The 22,661-nt window shown below is 40.6% G+C and overlaps 1 protein-coding gene across 5 annotated transcripts in view; it reads left to right on the top strand.

Annotated features, from left to right (window-relative positions):
* Positions 1-22,085, top strand: part of DNAAF1 (dynein axonemal assembly factor 1) — an 87,174-nt gene extending 65,089 nt beyond the window's left edge. For all 5 annotated transcript variants that reach the window (XM_075188896.1, XM_075188894.1, XM_075188898.1 and 2 more), the window contains 2 exons: positions 6,910-7,189; positions 21,804-22,085. In XM_075188896.1, the coding sequence (XP_075044997.1) occupies positions 6,910-7,189; positions 21,804-21,895 (372 nt within the window). In that variant the 3' untranslated portion in view covers positions 21,896-22,085. The remainder of the gene's footprint in view (positions 1-6,909; positions 7,190-21,803) is intronic.
* Positions 22,086-22,661: the final 576 nt, after the last annotated feature.

Genomic DNA, 22,661 nt, shown 5'->3' with positions numbered 1-22,661 from the left:
CAATGTTCAGCTGTGCGTCCTTGGGTTGTTCATGTTCTCTGAGAACATCTTGTTGTAACATTTCTCAGGGCTTCAATCTTTTTCTCTTCTCATTCTGAGTAAAATATCTGCTAATTTCTTTTAAGGCTATAACATATTATTTTCTATAGCTTAGCACATGATAGATATCAATAATCATACAAATTTACCTTTACAACCTCATCAGTCTGTTGCATCTTTTCCTGAGGTTATGAGCTGTAAACTACCAGTCTCTCTACATATATATAATATATAAATATGTGTACTGTGTGTTTCAAAACATGCATTAAAATATAATCCTTATAATATAATGGCTATCCAGTGTGATCAAGACAAAGGTGAAATGCTTCAAGCATCGCAAAAAAACACTTCTTTTGTAACAATTGTGTATGAACCCTAAATGTCCCCAGTTATTGGGGGTGGTTTGAATTAATAATAGTGCAGGGAGGGTTGGCAGACAATGACAAAAGTGAAGGGGAGAGCTATTCCTGGGTTTGCTGGTGATCAGGGCTGCCAAGAGGAATTCAGAGCCCCATACAGCAATTTCATGGGGCTCCCTTATAGTTGAACATGGTAAAAAAGTAGGAGTGGTCAGCAATTGGGGGCTTGGCTATGCATAATTGGGGCGTGGCTAGCAGGTGAAAAGTGCTAGCCCACTGCCCAATGCAGGTTTTTTTACAGACGAAAACCTGCATTGCTGTGTACACCATTGGCATGAAGGACATCTAGCAACATAGTATAGTATATAAAGAGTGCAGTGTTTACATAAAGAGTTCACAGACTTGGCCTGCCCCTTACATTGGGCAGAACACTCACCAAAAATTGGGGTTGTCCCACTATAATCACAACCTAAAACAGACTCTCCTGCTCTCTCCTAACTGTTCTTGTCACTATCAACACCTGTGACTGCTGGTTTCTTTAGTTGCGGCTTGTCTGGGTCCTGGAATGTTGGGGACCCTATTTGGAAAAACAAATGGGTACATTTTGAAAATTCCAACCTGCGTTAAATCGATAGCATCCACGTTTAATAATTAGGCATTTTGTTCAGCCCCAACATTACAAATAGAATTCCCATTTAATAAATAAACCTATTTCTTTCCCTCAAAACAGCCCCAGCAATAAATTAATAGTATTTACATTTCATAAATATATACCTATTTTCCACAACCATCACTGCCACTAAATAATTCATGGTCCCATTTAAATAAGAGACTCATTGCCACAAGCCCCCCATGCCATCACATGCCCTACATGCTGCTTTCCCCCCCTTCACCTGACCACTTCATCACACTGTGCCATGCTACCCCCCTTCATTACTCTGTGTCATGCTGCCCCCCTTCATCACTCTGTGCCATGCTGCCCCCCTTCATCACTCTGTGCCATGCTGCTCCCCCTTCATCACACTGTGCCATGCTGCCCCCCTTCATCACACTGTGCCATGCTGCTCCCCTTCATCTCACTGTGCCATGCTGCTCCCCTCCTCCTTCATCTCACTGTGCCATGTTGCTCCCCCTTCTTCATCTCACTGTGCCATGCTGCTCCCCCCTTCTTCATCTCTTGTGCCATGCTGCTCCCCCCTTCTTCATCTCACTGTGCCATGCTGCTCCCCCCTTCTTCATCTCACTGTGCCATGCTGCTCCCCCCTTCTTCATCTCACTGTGCCTTCCTGCCCCCTCTACCTCATCTCACTGTGCTTCTCTCCCCCCGTTCTTTATCACACTGTGTCTTTCTGTTTCCTCCCCTTTCCTCCGTTCCATTACTTACCTTTGTATTGGCTTCTTTCATCTATTTTCTTTTCTTCTGTCTTATTTCTTCTGTCTTCATTCTTCTGTCTTCTTGCTTCTGTCTTCTTGCTTCTCGCTCTGTGCGTCGCTCCTCACTGAATGTCGGGCGTGATGTGATGATGTCACGCCTGACATTCAGTGCAAACGGAGGAGGGACGAGGAACGCCAGCACCGCGATCATGTGAGTATTTGTATATTCGCATGATTGCGGCGCCAGCGCCCCCCCCCCCCAGATGAAATAAAAATAATAGGTTAAAAAAAAAAAAAACCCCGGCAGTGAGGGCCCTGCCATGCCCGGGCCCAGATAATTAGTGCCCCCCCCCATCTCGGTGGCCCTGCTCGTGATATACTGAGTGCAAAGTAGACAGGATAAATGGTATTGTCAGTGCAATGGGTGCTGGCTGTAGGTTCTGCAAAGTAACTGAAAATGGGACCAGTGCAAGGTAGAAAACAGGCAGTGGAATCAATACAAGAACCACTAAAGTATCACTGGTGCTTGAATAAGGCTCTTGGGGGGCCTGGGGCATTTAAAACAGGGGGGTTATTGTATTAGATGCATTTTAGACAGTTGCACAAGCAAAACTGTGTGCACTACTGTTAGATGCACACAGTTATGCCTTCAGTGTGAAGCGGGACATACCTCCCAACTGTCCTTGTTTTTGTATCAAGTCCTGACTAAGCTAGACAATCGCCCAAATTCAGGACTGGGCCAACAATATTTTCTTCTGAACTTGTGTAGGTCGATGTAGGTGTTAAATTTGCCTAAATGGCTCTTGGCGGCGAACTTGAGTACCTTGTGTAGTAGAGAATTCATAGGATCGGTGAGGTAGTGGGTGCTGAGGTTAAATATGTCTTCTGGTTTTGTCTATTGTTTTTGTAGGTTCTTTTTCGTTCTCATTTTAGTTCTTCTTTCTCCTCTTGTTCCTTGTTGGAGTCAGAGGGTGTGATTTTCTTTTTTAGGCTTAGTGGGCTCTTGTTCTGTCCGCGGTGTAGGTTCGGTTCTGGTTGTTGAAGATATTCTAAAAAATGTTCTAAGCAGTCTTCTGCTTCTTCTTGGGTGGGGGTGGTGTGTATGGTGATGTTACTGAAGTGTGAGTTTGTTCATGATTTTTTCTTTTTCTTTGTTAATGGAATTCTCATTACATTTTGAGCCTGCGATGAAGTAGAATCTGACTTGTTGTTGGTAGTTACTGTGACATGTGTTACCATTGTAGATTAAGTTTTTTGAGTTCTGAGGTTTGTGTACTCTATTGTAGTCAGTATTCCAGGGTTTGTTTGCAATGAGAGGCGGTCCTCTGCTTTCTTCCTATTTTCCCGGTCTTCTGGTGTTTAGGTTTGGATAATCTTGTGTTGTGGGATAAGTCTTGTTTTTTGTTCAAGAATACATTGTTGTTTTTGTAGTCCTTGTATTCTCTGTAGAAGTTTCTTTGCTTGGTAGCTATCATTTTGTCTTCTCTTTTGTCCAGTTTGCTTGGTTAGTTTCTCCAGTTGTTTGAAATCTTCAAGATCTTCAAGAAGTGTTAGTGAATTTTGTATTATGGTGATTTCAGCAAGTTTCGAAGGTTTCTGTTCCATTCTTTGTTGAAATCTTTATTGCTGGTTATAAACGTTGTGGTACTTTTGGATTCTTAGGCCTCTGGGTATTTGTCTGCTTCTATGTATTTGTGGAGTGGTCCCACCTTAGCTTGATTTTGTTGATGAGTAGTTTTGCCAGTCTTAGGAATTTAGTTCAGAAATTTTCTTCCACTTGTACTTCTGTTGGTATTTCCGTGTGGTCTATGCGAAATATGTTGTTTACTCTGTCCTTTCTTTGTGTTCTGATGTTTTACATGGTGGTGGTTATAAAAAGCTGACGGTCCAGTCAGAGCTTACGGAAGTTTATAGAAGTGTTGTGTTTGTTAAGTAACCCCGAATGTCTGCGCATGTTAGTGAGGGGTATGTGGTGATGGTTGCTGCCTGACGGAGATGACAGGTGTTCCGGCCCTGTGGGTTCTGGTTAGATACAGGTTTCCATGGTGCAGTGTAGAGAGGTGTCTGTGTCTGTGTATCTTCTGTTGTGTGGAGGTGGGGGTATTGTAAGGTGTTTACCTTTCAGTGTTTTTGGATGTTGTTCCTGTGTGATTCTTTTTATTGGAAGCCGGCAGTGGTTGTTGGTTTTCTTGGTTCTGTCTTTTGATCTTCATTTTCGTTTTGATGTTGCTCTGTGTCTTAAGTCTGGTTTTCTGTCCTAGTAGAATCTGTGGGAGAGCGGGGGATGGAGGGGAAAAAAGAGGAGGGGGGCTCAGTGTAGGTTCTGGTCTGGAGGCAATATAGTTAGCTCTTCTGTTTATAGCACTTTTTCTATAAATGTTATATAGCTCTTTTTACGTGTTTGTCTATTGCTAGGCCAGTAAGTAGTTTGAGGTGAGTGAGGATGAATGTCAGTGGTTCAAATGTTATAGCTCTGCGTGTTAATAACTGTTATTGTAGATCGTGGGTGTGAGTGTTGCGATATGTGGTTGTAAATAGCTCTTCCAGGATACGAGGTATGTGTATGTGGTGTGGTAGTGTACTATATGAGTTAATCTGATAATGTGTTAAGCTGTGAGTGGTGGTGTGGTGGTGTATGTGGTGAGATAGGAGGCACCAGTGTGTTCCACTTGTATCGGGAGACCAGGTCTTTGGGCAGAGAAATGGCGGAGGGTGCAGCGGTGCGGCGGTGATCAGATAAGTTTTTGCTTTTAGGGTGTTAGGTCCTACACGTTTTTTCTTCCCATTGATGACTTCTTCAGGGATGGATGTGTATGGAATGGAAATATATATATATATATATATATATATATATATATATATAATATATATATATATATATATATATATGCCCTTTCAAAGCTTCATAGAGGCCTGGGAAAACCCAAATTAAGATGCCCCACCCCCTCTTTCTTAACCCCCCCATTAAAAATGCATTTACAATGTATCATATACTGATGTACTGGCTTATTGAAGATTTCAAATCAGAAGTGCTTTTACACCTCTTTTTTCTACAAATGCAGCAGTCTGTTTTGAAGAATCCAACTTTCGTGCCTCGTCACAGTTACTATTGAGCATGACCAGCCCATTCAGTCACTCTTGCCCCATAGTTGATTGTTGATAGTTTTTTCTTCAGCACACTGAGAGTTCACCAGAAGCAACAGATGCTGGCAAACTGAGGAAAATGCCAAAGCAATTGTGATGTCGGGAAGCACCTCAGAAAGACCTAGTTCTAGGATTTCTGTAATAAGTTCCTTAGGCTTGCTTTCTAACTTGAAGGGTGTACTATAAATCTGATTCAGGAAAATTAGTTTGTCACTGAAATCTTGGGCAATATCTTTCTTGTATTGTTGCTGAAAGTTTTCAGCTGCGGAGCACAGGTCTTTATAACTCATGTTGTTGTACTCCCAAAGAAACGTAAATAAGTTTCAAATTACTTCCAATGAAGTAAATCGTCAATGAAGACCAGACAGAAGGAAGTCTACGACTACATAGAAAACATTGACCCTATAGTGCATTTAAACAATCACACACACACACACACACACACTTCAGAAAATAGTGTCTCTTCCTGGCTGCAGCTCCTCCTCCCTGTGAGACTGACAGCTGCTGCTCAGTCCATGTAGCTCCGCCCACATGCTCAGACGTCACTTTCCTGTATAAGATTTTCTTTTTTCTTCTCTTTAAATAATAAATGAGATGAGCAGGTTTCCAAAATATAATATTTCTATAGTTTATTATTAAAATGATATTATACATAGATACAGCCATACTGGACGAAGCAGACATACGCCCAGGGTCTCAAATGCCAATTGACACTCTATATTTGATTAACTCATTCTTTTATAGAATATGTTACTCCTTATTTTAAAACACTTTCCCAGCTGACATCACTGCTGGCACTCTATCATTAAGTGACATGGAAGGGTCATCTTGACCTTATGTGGAGCCAATATTTCTTTGGCCTTATTCAGATATTGTGAAATACTGGAAATTTACTAAAAACCCGTGTCTCATTAGTACAATTATGTAATGTGTTGTTGAACAAATATCTGGGGTAATGTTCAAAGTATTTATCCGTTCCCTTTATAAGCAAAACCACAAGATCATTGGTTCATTCTATTGAACTAATTGGTAATATAGGGTTTTTGTTAATAATTATTTCCCTCTCCTCTCCTGATATTCTGACAGCCCTAGCGGGAGCCGGAAGGAGACTACAGAGAATGAGCCGGGCGCACTGCTTATAAAAAAAATAGCAGTGGGCACTCGGTAATTGGACATTGCGGCGGCTGGTGCCGCTCTCAGGACAGCCTGCAGTAGGTCGCCAGCTGCACCGCCCTAGTAACGGCCCTGTTACCTATTTACCTTTAAAAGCATTCAGTTAAAGTGATATTTTAAAATCTATTAATAAAAACAAAACCTGTTGAATCTATACAAGCATGAGCATTGTAATAAGAAAAAAAAATGGTGAAATTAACTTACCTAACACGCCAATTCTGCAGTCCCTCAAGCAAACAGTCTAGTCCAGTTTCCTAATTATAAGCAAACTCTTCCCTTGCGAAATTGCGTGTCACTGATCCACGCAAATCTCAAGGACAAGTGACGTTCTCATGCGTTTGTGTGGAGAGAGGCATCATGCACAGAGAGTAATAAGCGCACAAATTATTATAATTTAACCAATTAACATGTTTAGGTGCTAAGTTTGAACTTTTATTACTTGGAAATTGACAAATTAGCAAATGGATAAATATTTAAAAAAAGTGGGTAAATTTTGAAGCCCCCTGCCAGTCAGAGGCCCAGGGATATTTCTTAAATATATTGCTTTAAAAAGTTGCTATTAGTTTGTTTTTTTTAGCTACGTTCAACTAATGACTTTGATTATTTGTTTTACGTGAATCAAGATACTTTGTCACAGAAATACTCTTAGCAATCCCTTCATTAGCATCAAGCAAGCATATCAACAAGCTTTAACTTGTACTATAATATATTTATGAAAATTACTAATTACTACACTGTATGTATTCCCTGTCACAAAAATCATATTATACAGCCTATTGATATTATATGACCTTTATATACCATTCTTGGCTTGTAACAGATATATCGACCAAAGATTGAAGTAATATCTGCAGACAGTGATGATAGTGATGGTGAGTGGGAGAGAGAAGACTTGACCACAGAACTTAGTGAAGATGTGCAGCCTATGCACCCTATACTGAATATATTGAATATGTCCAGTGATGAGAGGTCACCGTATAGAGTCCAACTGCAAGAACAAAGAGATGTGGACACTGGAGAATTGAAGCCTAGAGGCACTGCGATCATACAGGAACTGGATTCTGGACATGCGGATGATGAGGAAAAGGACAACAATCCAGGTAATAAGCATTGTAAAACCTCCTCGGGCACACTAACATCAGGTAACTATGGAAATAACTAATGTACACTTTCTAATGGCCTCTTAGCCTAATTGTCACACTACAGGAATATATAGTAGCTTAGCAAATGGTTCCAGAGTTAACTATGGGATAACCAATAGATCATTTGTGATATATGCGGCTAGATCTACACAGATAGCAAAGGCTTTATTACCGGCACCATAGCTTATTTCATTTAGAAATCCCAGAGTGTTACAAAATGTCCCCAGCTTCTATAATTGTCCATTTCTTATAAATGGGGGAGGGGTAATACTGAGCTATTTAATGGGTGTGAAATGTTATTTAAATGTAGCAATAATACAGTCTCCCTACAAGTGCAGGCAAATTCACAAGATTTTGAAATACATAATATTAAGCCTCATTCTTGTCAACATTTTCTCTTTACATACTAAAGACCTGACGCTGAGTTGAACGCAGCTTGGGTTTAATTAATAGCACAAAAATAGCGCATTTCAGCTTTTATGTTAAGTCGGAAGCATCTCTGAATGCAGCCAGCTCTACATCTGTAGCCATATACGCAGAACCAGGTCATAAGCGCATTAAAAACGTTAGGCTTCCTAATACAGAACATATTTTCTGTAAATAGACACACGCAAATCCTATAATGTACGCACGCTTAATGACACGAGCATGGGCAGGTTCAGAGGTAAAATTGCAATTAGTCAATCAGAAGCGGTTAGCTTGTGCTGGTGGTCGTCATCATCATCATCAGCGTGTACTTTCATCCGCCCTCCCGCTGGTACAAATAACGCGACCATAAAAATCATATCTGCATCTGCGTTCAGGTCTGCATCTGCGTGAAGGCACCTGGGAGCGGTGGTAGTCATTTTTTCCCCAACAATAATGTTGACACAAGTTACATCGACGTGAAAATTTCGTTGGTCACCAAAGGGACAATGTGAAAATAATAGACATAGCATAGACTATATAATAGACATAGCACAATATAATAGGCATAGCACACACGCTTTATGTCCCCAGCATGTAAATTCTGACTCTATAAAATCTCTCCAGTCACAATGACGTCACTTCCAATAGACAAAGTGAGATTGACGGTTTTAGTGGTTGGACCCGCTGTCTGGATTACATTATACTGGGGTCCATTGCCGCCTTAAACTCAGCAATCTGACTTTGTCCATTGGAAGTGACGTCATTATGAGTGGAGAGATTTTATAGAGTCAGAATTTACGTGTGACCTATAGCGTGTGGACAATGTGCTATGTCTAAGTCTGTATTTTCACATTGTCGCTTTGGTGGCCATCGGAATTTTCACATCAATGTAACTTGTGTCAGCATTATTGTTGCCGGTAATAGCTACCCCACCCCCTAGCAGTGTGTTTCTCCACTGAAGGCCTATACTTTTAATGTGACAATGTATTTCAGTATGATTACACTACAAGTACAAACCCCTTTTGGATTGTCTTTAACTGCCCTATGCAAAGTGAGCATAGGCCAGTTAAAGGCAATCCAAATGGGGTTGTGGTATTGTCTTATATGCCAGAGATACATAATAAAGGAGAGAAGGGGCACTGAATTCCCAGTGTCCTATGTGCCATAAATAAGTGATCATGGTGACGTGTCTCTACTGAATAGAAAAAGGTTTCACCAACCTGTTGACATTTAGGGCAGCTGGTGTTGGTGCTTAAACAATGAGAATACAGATACTTGGGGTAGACATAGGCCCTATGCAATAGTAAGACTTACATCTTCTAAATTGTAAATGCTTACTTATGAACAGGATCATTCCTGCCCTCTGTCTCATGTCTGCACCTTCTTCATCGACCTCGGTTGTACCTGTTCGTTTTTTTTTGTGTGGTATGTATTTTGTATGATTCATAACTGACTGTTGCTGTGGCACCTTACAAATAGACAATGATGATGAATTCAGTTATTCTTATGATCAATTCATAACATAGAGGGAGCTGCAAAAGCCTTTATACAGTCTGCATCTCCAATCTCACCATTAAAGTCCTGCCATTTCTGTTAGAGGGTTGCTAATCTTGGGGGCGTAGCTATTGACCATGCATTATACAGCATGGAGATGAATTTTGCCTGTGGACAGTATTTGGATCAGCACCACATTTTCGAATAATTCCTTGACCCGAGGGGGCACCCCATTCTTTCAACAGAACTTTTTAAAATATAAGGAGCATTAGTGGAGATCTTGGAGAGTATAGTTAAGATGATGATGATGATGATGAATGATAGTTTATGGTGTATTTATACTAATATGTTTGATTACAGGATTGTGTTATTACTGTTGTGCAGACTGGTGGTTTTTAATGTTTTTATTCAAGTTTTTAACTTGTTTTCATGAAACATACAGCTGAGATTGATTTATATACATTTGAAGCATAGGCACTGTTTGTGTCAATTGCTATTATTGTCCCTCTGAAGAAGTTGTAGCCTACTATGAAACACGTAAGCGTAATTGTTTATGCTTGGGTTCTAATTCTTTTATTACATGGCACAGACAAATATAGATCCGCTCCCATCTATCAATAACATCTGCAGCTTGTTGTGGATATACAGCTGGACAGACAAAGGCAGAGTAGATACATAATCATTGGCACAATTAAGGAGTGTTGACAGCAACAGAGGAAGACTAGCGAATTATCTGCAAGTATTCACTGCTAAGTGGTGCCTGGCTTTCTTAAAGCTCATATGTGTTATTACTGCCAAAATCGATGGCCTAGCTCTATAAATGAGGCTATATAATTGTGGATTGGTTCTGCACTCACATAGAGGATTTGTTGAATTGAGAGCATTATCTGTTGTATAGACCAGTGTTTCCCTGCACTGTTGGTTAGCCCTGAGGACTAGGTTTGGGAAACCTTGGTATAGACTGCTAATTTACATTTATTACAGGTTGAGTGCTGGATCTAGGTAGTATCCTACTGTCATACCATTGTGGGTAAGATTGCCAGCCTGCTATCCCACTATCAGAATAGCATCCCGAAAATTGAAGATATGAGCAAGTAGTAACCAGGCTGGCTCTGAGGTTGGGACTCAGTGGGCACAGTCATTTGAGCCGATATTGAGGAACTTCTCAGCACTTTCGGTGATCATTCTTCTAAAAAGGTCTCAGGGACATTACCCTCAGTTTTTTTTCGGTAGGCTGGGGATCCTAATATTGTTGCACCAGATTAATTTTTTAAAATCATCGGCCTGTTCCCCAGAGCCAAGAAGCTTTTTTGGACAATCAGAACCCCAGATTGCCCCTGCTGGAGGTGATTCTCTACCTCCAGAAATGTAGTACTATGCCTCTGCCACGCATTCCCAGTCTGTAAAGATTTCTTGCCTCAGATGTCTGACCACTTCTATTTTAGAGGTGAGATTGTCGATCATCATGGTCTGACATTTGGCAGTCATAGCTAGAACCTCTGATATTGTTCTGCTCAGACATGTGACCTTTTTGGGTTTCACTGCTTGAGCATTGACTGGCCTCCACCAGGCCGTGTCTGTTGTGTGCAGCTGTATTTCTCAAGCTTATCTGTAGAATCAGATAATAGGAACTGAAGCAACCTTCTGCTCCGGTAGTGTTAGCAGGATGTTAGCCACCCCAGGAGATTGTTTTGATCAACATGAGGCTGTTTCTGCTATAGATCTCAGGAAGCTAAAACGCAAAAAAGGATGGAGACCGCACCAGATATATAAGAAGACCTGATTATTGTATTCAATGTAATAAATTACATAGGAAGGCTCCTAGGGGGTGCTCCCAAAACACTTGATGGGTTAAACTAAACAAAGAGAAGAAAAAGAAGTGTGTGGGAGGGGCACTTAATGACTATAACAGTTACATGGCTTTTTTGTAAAATGGCAAGAAATTATTTCATTTATATTAGTTCATATTGTAAACTTCCTTAATTATTATCAATACACATATAACTCTGGTTTTGATATTTGTTAACATATGTACGACAAGGTGTTTATTACTTCTATACATAGCTATCAATTGATAGAGCATGGAAAGGGAGATGTAATTGGAAACATACTCCTTTCTATGACAGGTTCAGCATACAATCTTCTCCCAGGAGGGATGTCCCTCTGCTTATTGCATGGGATTTCCCCCTATGGGATAGAATACAACAGTATATTTTATTTTGGACTGTTTCTACCTGTCAATCAACATCATTATATTACTCCGTTCTAAACTTATTATTTTCTGTTCAATTGGATTCCATTTGTATTTGGGATACAATATTTTTGTATATAAGCACCCCCCGATGTTCTTCTTTTATTTTAGGAACCTAATAGTACCTTACCTTAATTTAGGACCCAACATTTTATTTTATGTTTCTACCAGTGAGATTAAATGGTAAATAGTCATTTATGATATGTAAAGGGATTTTTAACACCCTAATTGTACAGTCCTTTTTCTGCTATCAACATCGTATGCTCACTGTTGACTAATACTGATGCTAATCAATGGAAGGACCCGTTTTCCTTGCTCTATTTGGATCATTTGGAATGATGTCATCAAATACACCCACCTCCCATGCTAACTTAGAGTTGTCATCGTTTTCCCCATAATATCAAACATATGATTATATTATTAAAATTTATTAGTTTAAACCTCCATCGTTATAGATATAATTTTCTACCTCCATATGTATAACATGATATGTTTCATTCCTATACATAGCTATCAATAATATAAAAGCCTAGCGGCGTGTGTTAGTCTGTGTGTGAAAAAAAAAACAAGCTGCAGCGCCACCTGCTGAGCGGAGTTATACACTGACCTACTAAATTCTTAGCATTATCTAATATATAAAAGTAAAAGCCTAGCGGCGTGTGTTAGTGTGTGTGTGTGTGTGTGTGTGTGGAAAAAACTATTTTCTCAGAAAGGGCTCATCCAATTGACCTGAAATTTGGTATACTGACATTATTTGACAAAAAAATTAGAATAGTGAAGTCAGTTAACTTCAATCATCCTCCCTTTCCCCCGTGGGAGGGGTAGTAAAGGCTAAATTTACGAGTTGAGGGCTCAAACTCATTTTCGTGAGGTAATTTTACCTCATGAACACACATTAAAAAGGGCGCTTGAGTCGGGAAGTAACGCTCTTCCCCTGAGGAGGCCTGGGCTAGGCCCAAATGCATGACAAGAACCTTTTTAAGACCTTGAGTAGCTTGATTTGACTAGAATGCATGAGTATCATGCACAGGTTAACTTGTGTATTAATATAGTAGGAAGCATAATACATTCCTTTCGATGATAGGTTTAATAACAACCCAACCTTATAGAATACATTTTCCTGCCTGCTGCACAGAATTTTCTGTATAAAAATAACATAACATGAACATTTTAGGTTGGATTATCTTGACCTGCTATCTGATTCCAGTATATCTCGTTTTCATGTTTACTAACCCAGACTTTAACTGGGTTTTAATTGGACCCTGGATGAATGATTTTAATAGATACGAGCACCCTCCGAATAATTTCCTTCTGTACATAAAAACTTAAAAACATGTTATCTTAACTCAGATCTTAACAACTTACTTTGCGTTCTTATTTTATGAGATTATATAGTTAACAGGTAGTTGCGATGTTTGAATGAAATTATATAACACACACGATCGCATAGATTTTCCTGTTATCATTATCATATGCCCCCTATTGGCCAACATTGTATGTCAATCAATGGACGGTCCTGCCCTCCAATTCTGATTGGCCATTCAGGATGACATCATTAAACACACCTACTTTCCCCGCTATTTAAGAGCTGTCATTACACCTCCCGCTGCAGCCTTGAAAAAGCCACAGAGCGAAACGCTTGTTGGCCTTTTGTCTTGCTATCCTTTTTTCCAGCCAGCGCTCATCTCCCTCTGATCGCTCCCCAGTTACCTATTCAGGCAGGGTTTATCACATATACCCGTGATCGCAGGGAGCCTATTAATATAATATCTCCTTATTTTCGTGATGCCATTGTTATTGGGTTACATTGCCTAATATTATTGGGAATACCTTTGGGCTTTGCTAACCTATATGGTAATGATTGAATTTTTGGAGGATTGTTTGAGCTGGTATTTTTGCACTTATTAAGGTGCATTTTGATAGGTAGCAGAAGCAATGCAAATTGTATTTGTATTTTAATTCACTTACACACTTGTTTGTCCTTTACATGTATTTTTAATATTTCGCTCTTCTCCAACCAGATCATTTATAATGCATACCTAATAAACTTTAATATTTTATTTATAGACCCAGTTGGAGTGCCCCTCCCACACACTTCTTTTTCTTCTCTTTGTTTAGATCTCAGGAAGTGTGGCACATATCTACTAGCCTCCCATCATGTGTCCTAGCCACTGCATATTAATGTTCTTACTATATATTCATTAACTATGTGTTTGATTTTTTTTGTACTAATAGATTTGTTGCTACATTGCTGATATTTGCTTTAGAGCAATATTCTTCTCGAACCACATGAAACTACCATGTCTTATATATATTTATCAACAGAGGGCAGTAAGGCATAATGTAACTCTCCACCAAGTGAGACTGTTGTCGCCCTCTAGTGCTTTTGTTTACATATTAATATTCCATAGAAATATGTTATAGCATTATGTATGCAATTTAAAAATATAATATTGCAAATATTTAAAGTTGCACTAACCGGGGGCGTGGCCTGGCGGAGCATGGTGTAGGTTGCAGATACCGGAGCTCCCCAGCCTAAATATCCTGATCGGACATCCTGATGACCTGTAACTCCCTCTTACCGCAATAATTTTGTGGGGGAACTGTCCTGGCACTAGCAGAGGCAAGTTTGGTGTATGTTGGAGGATCAGGGCGGCTGTGAGAGTCACGAGTGACCGGAGCGCTGCTGAGGCGGAACCTGTTGGCGGGGAAAAGACTGAGCTCTAGCCGGAGAGTAAAACACTGAAGTACATACTTACTTGTTCAGAGTGGGGAGAGCTGGCTCTGTAGAGAGAAGATATCTGGCAATTGGAAAGGAGTGGAAGGTCAGTACTCGGGTTCCCGCCGTGAAGTGGTTTGAGGCGCCATCTTGGGAGAGTATTGTCGGAGGGAGGCAGAGTATATACATCTCTGTATGAGTAAAGGCTCAGCTGGTAAAACCTATGTGGTGTGGGACTGCTGTTTGTGCCACAGTGAAGAGAATACTAGGTGTATCTGAAGGTTCTCCCTCTGTGAAGTGCCTGAATACAGGGGCTGCCTGAAAGTACATGTGTCTCAGTGATCACTTAACATAGTGCTTTTATCTACATTTGAGACATCCAGGGTGCTGTGGATTTGAGGACTGGGTGTTCTGCTATAACATCAAGTTTATAAGCTGAGCTGTAAGTGAATAACCTAAGAGTGCAACTATCAACATCTGGGCATAGCAGGTGCCATCATGGGAAAGCACACTGCAAGTAACACTGCTGCCAGCAAGCTGGAGAAATATGCTCGCACTAATCCTGCTACAGCGGCAGGGGGAGCTCCTGCGTCTGAGCTGCGGGTATCCCAGTCTTCTACAGACGCAGAAACACCTGCTGATTCTACTCTTCAGGAGGTCCTGAAAGCCATCGCTGCCTCTGAAAAGAAGGTAATGGATAAAATCGGAGAAGTGCAGGTTGATTTGTCATTGATGCGGCAGGACTTTCAGAAAATTAGGGAACGTGTGTCGGAGACAGAGGCTCGCATATCTATACTTGAAGATACTACAGTCCCTTTACCGCAGAAAGTTGCCGGCCTGGAGGCTCAGATGGTGTCAGTTAGACAGAAAATGTCAGATATGGAGGGTCGCCTCAGACGCAGTAACATTCGACTGGTGGGTCTCCCTGAGAAGGCGGAGGGAAATGCTCCGGAGACATTTCTTGAGAACTGGATGATCCAGCTATTCGGCAGAGAGGAGTTCACGGCCCAGTTTGCGGTGGAAAGGGCACATCGGATCCCGACACAGAGACCACCTCCTGGTGCACAGCCGCGCACATTTATTGCCAAGATGTTGCATTATAAAGATCGGGATGCTATCCTGCGATTGGCTCGGATTAAGGGCCCCCTGATGCATGAAAACCAGAGAGTTGCTGTATTTCCTGACTTTTCGGTGGATGTGCAAAAAAGCAGAGCACAATTTATACAGGTGAAACGTCGTCTTCGTGAAATGCAATTGTCATATGCTATGCTCTTCCCGGCAAGATTGAGGGTGATTGCAGATGGAACTACCCTTTTCTTTGGATCATCGTCTGAGGCGACTCACTGGCTGGACAGGAGAGCTCCTAGTGGTCTTCGTCCGGATTGAAGATGCTCCTGGTGATGTATTGGTCTATTGAACTGAGATGATACCATTAAGGACTATGTGCCTTTGATAGCTATAATGTTTTGGATAATATATATCACTTGGATGTATGTTTATATAAAATTGAAATACTGTCATTAATACTGTAGGTATTTGGATACTTATATGTTATGTATAAGGTGATAGTATTTGAAACTGCTGAATTCTGTTGTTGGTGCTAATAGATAGGAGGGTTAGGGGAGTACTAGGGGTGAATTTATGGGTTGGGGAGCTTCCCTTGCTTAAAGGGTCGTGGTCTCCCTCTTCTTTTTTTTTCAGTGCATATAGGTATCTCCATAAGTATGGGGAGATAGGTGTGTGCGTTGTCTAAGGAGATGTGGGATAGTTATAAGGGGATCCAGGTATGTCTGAGTTGGGGGTGGATATACGGGGAGGGGGGTTGTTTGAATAGGGTAGGGAGGGATGAGTTCTTACAATACAGTGACAAGTATGGTACTTTATCTTTATACAAATGCTTTCGGATGTTGAGACTGTCTATCTTGGTAAATGCTAATGTGGCTGGTTGGTGGCTGGGTGTCTGCCTGGGCTGGAAGGGGTTGACGGTTATGGTAAGATGCTTCATGTGTATTCCCTTGTGCTATGGCGACTGGGAAGGTGAATAAGGGGTCTATAAAAATCCTGACCTGGAATGTACGTGGTCTAAACGATAAAATTAAACGGTCTTTGGTCATATCCCAATTGAAAAAGTATGAGGCAGATGTTATATGTTTAACTGAAACTCATTTAGTGGGAGGTAAAGTGTTGGCCCTTAAGAAACCGTGGGTTGGATGGGCATATCATGCTACTCATACGGGCCATTCTAGAGGGGTATCTCTCCTTATACGAAAGAAAGTAAATTTTATTCTGGAAGTGGTGGAGTCGGATCCATTGGGTCGATATGTTTTTGTAAGGGGCTGCTTCGATTCCAAACGTATAAACCTGCTATCAGTCTATGTCCCCCCTCCCTATAGTGGTGAGGTCCTAAAAAAGTGCAGTGATTTTATTTCTCTGTCTCCTGATACTCCAGTGATCTGCTGTGGGGATTTCAATAATGTGTTGGATTCTAATGTTGACAGGTGGAGGGAGGTGGGGGACAATACACATGCTAAGAGATCAAAGTTTGCTGATTTGGTGGCAGAAATGGGTTTGGTGGATGTGTGGCGTCTGAGGCATCCGGCAGAGGTTTGTTTCTCATGTTTCTCCACTTCATATAACGCCTTCTCCCGAATTGATCTAGGACTTGTATCGGGGGAACTGCTGCCGGCTGTCTCTGGTGTCGCATATTTGCCAAGGGGAATTTCAGATCACTCTCCATTGATATTAACAGTTGAACTTAATGTTTCTCGAGGTCAAGCATTCTGGAGGCTTAACCCCTTTTGGTTGACATTATTACAGGATGGAAATATTTTAGAGTCCCAATGGGAGGAGTACTTTGCTACCAATGTGGATACAGCAGCCCTGTCTGTCGTTTGGGATTCCTTTAAGGCGTTTTTAAGAGGCTCTTTAATTAGAAGCATCAACTGTTTCAAGAGAGAATCTAGGTTGAAAGGAGATAGATTGGAAAAAGAGGTTGTGCGGTTGGAGGAAGTATATCTCTCTTCTCATGCAGTTTCTGATAGGATGGCTTGGTTAACAGTACAGAGAGAGTGGTCGGATTATTTGCTAGATAAATCAAGGCGTAAGTTGTTATTTGCTAAACATACACAATACTTTGAAGCGGATAAGTGTGGTAGGTTTTTAGCTTATTTAGCTAGGTCTGAAAGGGCGGCGACTGTAGTGGCGGGGATTACTGATACTTTGGGTGTCGTACATACCGTGACTGAAGAGATTAGTGATGTTTTCTATACGTATTTCAAAGAGGCTTATACGTCAAGAGCTGAGTACTCAGACTCTGATTTAGATACGTTTCTGGCGGCTGTTTCCATACCCGAACTGAGTATAGATGGTAGAGAAAGTTTGGAATTGTCAATTTCTGATGAGGAGATTGTAGCTGCAATATCATCGTTCCCAAATGGTAGGGCTTCGGGCATAGATGGGATACCCATAGAGCTGTATAAGAAACATCTGGGGTTTTTTGTGCCTCGCCTGAAGGACATGTTTACAAGTTTTAGAGATCAGGGGTGTGTGTCTCCGTCTATGTCTGAAGCCATTATAGTTCTTATCCCTAAAACGGGAAAGGATCCCTTGTTTCCAGAATCATACAGACCGATATCGTTACTGGCAACGGATATTAAGATTTTAGCAAAAATTTTGGCGACACGGTTGAACCGGGTGATTAGTGAGATAGTGCATCCTGATCAAACCGGTTTTATGCCAGGAAAATCTACGGCCATAAATCTGCGAAGGCTTTTTTGTCATTTACAGTTGCCCCATCCTGCGGAGGAGGAGGCGGTGGTGGTGTCCTTGGATGCTGCTAGGGCCTTTGACTCTGTGGAGTGGAGGTACCTGTGGGCGGTGCTTTTGAAATTTGGGTTTGGACCGTTTTTTATTCAGTGGATTAGACTTTTGTATTCTTGTCCTACAGCTAGAGTCTGTGTAAATGGCTTTATGTCCCGCCAGTTTGTTATGGGCAGAGGTACCAGACAGGGATGTCCCCTGTCCCCTGCTCTGTTTGCCCTTGCCATAGAGCCATTGGCATGTGTGGTAAGAATGCAGCCAGATATCACTGGTTTAAAGATGGGCTGCAGGACGGACAAGATTGCCCTTTATGCAGATGATATGCTACTTTTTTTGTCATATCCTGATAAATCGTTGCCAAATCTACTCCATGTGGTCTCGGTGTTCGGTAGATACTCGGGACTTTTGATTAACTGGGATAAATCTAGCGTAACTCCGATCAGGGGAACCTGCCCTACGGGCCAAGTTCTGCAGACTTCTCTTAAATGGACTCCGGTATTTAAATATCTTGGTATCTGGATTTCTAATGATATGGGTCAGTATATTCAGCGTAATGTTCAACCTCAGATTGATTATCTTAAGAGCCGAGTTGGGGTGTGGAAGCAGCTGCCACTGTCGGTCACAGGTAGAATTAATCTGGTCAAAATGATAGTTCAACTAAAGTTTCTGTATGTTTTGCAGCAGTCGCCGGTCTATATCCCCCATAGTACATTCCGTTACATAGAACGTCTTATGGCCTCTTTGGTATGGGCGGGCAGGAGGGCAAAAGTTAAACTCACTACTTTATATCGTTCTCGAGGATCGGGGGGCTTGGCTTTGCCGAATCTACGGCTTTATTATTTTTCCTCCCAGTTAGCACATATTGAAATTTGGTTTAGGTCAAGGCTGGGTCTAGACTTGCATGATTTTTTGGTTTCTGAGACAGGATCTAGTCATACATGTGTGCAGTTTCTTCTGGCCGGAAGAAAAGTTGGGAGGGACCCCCCTTTATTAATACAGGCCATGAAGGTTTGGAGATTGTCGTCCCAGATTGGAGGGGGATTGGATCTAGATCCATGCACTCCACTATGGGACAATTTGGACTTTGGAGAACTGATTAGGATGGAGGGGGCTGGAGCTTGGCGGAACTACAATATAACACACATTGGACAATTGTATGAGAACGGTATATTATATTCATTTGAGCAACTTCAGACACTACATGAACTACCTAGGGGTTACTTTTATAGATATTTGCAATTAAGACATGCTCTGGCCTCGCAGTTTCGGGAAGCTACTCCGAGCTTTAACGCAGATTCCTTAAGGGTGCAACTGTCAAGGTTGGGCCAGAGGCGGAAAATCTCTTTTCTGTACTCAATTTTGGTGGAAGGATCTGGCGAAGGGGGCTTGTCGGAGCTGCGATGCAGGTGGGAGGGGGATCTGGGGCGTCTTAGTGATAAGGCATGGGGTATGGTGTTATGTAGCCCAAAGGAGGTCATCACATCAGTAAGATTTCGCCAAGTTCAATTTTTTCTGTTACACAGAGCATATCTCACCCCTCTTCGGCTTTCTAAGTTCAGTGGTGGTCAGAAAGTGTTGTGTCCCAAATGTAGGAGCGAGGAGGGGGGCTTCTGGCATATGCTTTGGGAGTGTCCGCTGGTTTCATCCTTTTGGGGAGAAGTGGAGGACTGTATTAAGAGATTGGAGGTGGGAGTGATTGCCCTGAGTCCAAGGCTCTGTATATTCGGTTTAGGCCTGAACAAAAAAACTTGTAGACTCATTAGATTGCTTATCAATACGTTACTCATGCTGGCAAGGGTAGTGATAGTTAGGAAATGGATGGCACCAGAAGCTCCAACATTGAATAGCTGGATTGAATTTGTTAACGATACAGTTGGCCATGAAAGGTTCATGTATACCAGCAGGAATTTGGTGGATAAGTATGAAAGAATATGGTATAGATGGAGGATATCCCCGTATGTCACGGAGGGATTGAGGGAAGTGGAACTCTCCTGATTGAAACTTGGGACAGACATCCAGCCACCTATTATGTTATTAAGATCAATGACTGTATCTTGTATTACCAAAGCTGTACCATTATCTCACTATATCTGGAAAAAAAAAAAAAATGTATATATCCTTACTTGGAATTGTGAATGTTAATGTTTTTTGTTTTTTCTAACTGCATGGTGTATAAATACTTGACAATGCTTGTAACACTGTATGGGGTATAGTTGGGGGGATAGCCTACTGTGTTGGGCTTTTTTGTTGTTTAAAGGAAAAAATACAATAAAATTTTACCTGATTTAAAAAAAAGTTGCACTAACCGATTACACTCTGTGGTTTCCCAGAAACCAGAAATGCATTCATCGGTCAATATTTTTATTTGTTATTATTTTTAATATTTGTTTGCATTTATATATTGCATTGTTTTATTATGTATACTTGTATGTGTGCTACTTATTTATGTTTTTATTTGTGGTTATCTTTCACCTGCAGCACATACTGTAAGTGAAGGTCACAACCACACATTTTAAAAGACAAATAACAATGAATACGTTATGTATCAGTTATTTCAGTAATGGACTTTTATTGCACCTTTTGGAACCTGACACCTAGGAAATACATTGATTGCATGTCAGCATTACAGTTATTTCACACAAAGGTTGGTTTTCTCTATGCTGCACAGTAAGAGCCATGGCCACGCAGCATGTTTTATACACACACACACTGATATAACAAGGTGTGACTCCCTAGAATAATAATCCTCCTCTACTTCACCTTTGAGATACATGGCTCTAATCCTCCACCATATATTACATTTATATAAGATAGTAGAGTAATACATAAAAGTGTCTATGTAACAAGGCAAATATGGAGGACAAAATGGTACATATTCACTCTATCCTCCTTTTTGGCCTTTGGATGACTTCTTTACCTAGCTGGCCATCGAGGTTGTGGCGTGGAGTCAGGTGTAACTAAGGCATGCACAAATGTTACTTATAATGATATAAATCTTCACTATGCAGCGTGTTGTACTTTCTCTGCCTTTCTCATTGTGACAAAATCCTCTGTCACATCTTAGATGATGGAGGTCAGCTCTGCTGTGTTATATATTATACCTATAAATGGGGCACTGTGGCTCTATGTATGGTAGCACAAAGCACCCAAAAAGTGTTTTACCTGTTATTTAAATTGGTATTGATTTTTTTTATTTTATGTTTACATATACCTCTAAGAATAAAAGCTATTGCAATTAACACTTAATACCCAGGTCTACGTGACCTTTTTATAAATCCAGACCTACTTACAATAAATATCTGTAACGTCTTGTGTCTTTCATTTATGACATTTACTGTATATTTGGCATAATATAATCATATACAGTAACAGAGCACAGTTGACAGTTTAATTACTTTCTCCAAATTGTATTTATAATTTGTATCTCCCGGTAGAAACTGTTGTAGTATAAAAGCATTATTTTGCGACAAAAAAATGATTTTGTGGAACAAAATTATTTCAGCAATTTTATAACACAACATTTGTTTTGTCTGGTAGAAAAACTATTTTCACCACACAATAACCTTTCAAGCTTAGATGGTAATATATCAAAATATACTTAATCTGGGATGCATAGATGTATCTACATAGAAGCACAGTAGCTGTGGAATCTATTTCATATTGTTGCCAATTATTGGTTTATATGATCCATATATGTCCTGCCGTAGGGTGGCAAAATGATTCTGAAATATATTCAACAAGAAGATGCATACAAAACCAATGTTATTTTTAAAATAATTTTCTTATGCAATTGGGTTTTAAGTATTTTTCGTACCCCAGATGAAGTGTAATATTACGTGATGCTTCTAAAGTTTGACATTGGTGTGGTGATTTCGTTCTAGATGATGATAACAGATCGGAAAAGTTGGCAGAAAGCTCTTCAGTTCTTGGCCTATTGCAGGAAGATGAAGACATTGAGTATGGGTTGGACTGATTGAAAAAGAAACATCTTTTTTTGTTTCGTTATTGCTGCACGGAGACCGTTTATTGATCACACTGCTCAAGCCTGAATTAGATCAACATTAAAGAAGCTTAATTCGTGACCTACAACAGCAATGGAGACAATTGCAAAACACTGTACATACAGTATAATGTTCCAAAATGTCCTACTCATACTGCAGGAGAGATGAAACTACAAGTGAAAACTACAAGTCCCAGCATGCCCTTCCAGCTATCGACAGGTTGTCTACTGGCAAAGCATGCTGGGGCATGTAGTTTCACAACACCTGGAGGGCCGCAGGTTGGACAGGCCTGATCTAGATTGTAGCAGATTACAGTTATTGATATATTTATATATATTGTGAGTCATTTGCATATTCAAAACAGGACCCATCAAGTTATATTGTCTATTGTAACTATTTCATTAAAGATGTTTGTGAAGTTTTGCTTTCTTTAAACTCACTATTTCCTAGTCGTGCACAAAATAAATATTTCTTCCGAGATGTCAAGATACATATACAAAAGAATATTTGGACAGACAAAGTTATGTTTGAACAGGTGATACTGATCAATAACAAAGGGGTATTTTTATGTGTGCAAATTTTCCTATGTAAATTTTTAACAGAACTTGGATACCTGTGTGACATCAAGTTCTTGGTTTATATATGATATTCCTTGCTTCCTTCTGGATGCAGACTACAGTAAAACATTAGTAGGCATCTAGATTCACAAATCATAATTATCCAGAATCAAAAAGAGTC

The sequence above is a fragment of the Mixophyes fleayi genome, chromosome 10 (genome assembly GCF_038048845.1).
Source record: "Mixophyes fleayi isolate aMixFle1 chromosome 10, aMixFle1.hap1, whole genome shotgun sequence".
Taxonomy (NCBI): Eukaryota; Metazoa; Chordata; class Amphibia; order Anura; family Limnodynastidae; genus Mixophyes; species Mixophyes fleayi.
The sequence above is the reverse complement of the archived record's forward strand: the minus strand, read 5'-3'. Positions and strand labels throughout refer to the sequence as shown.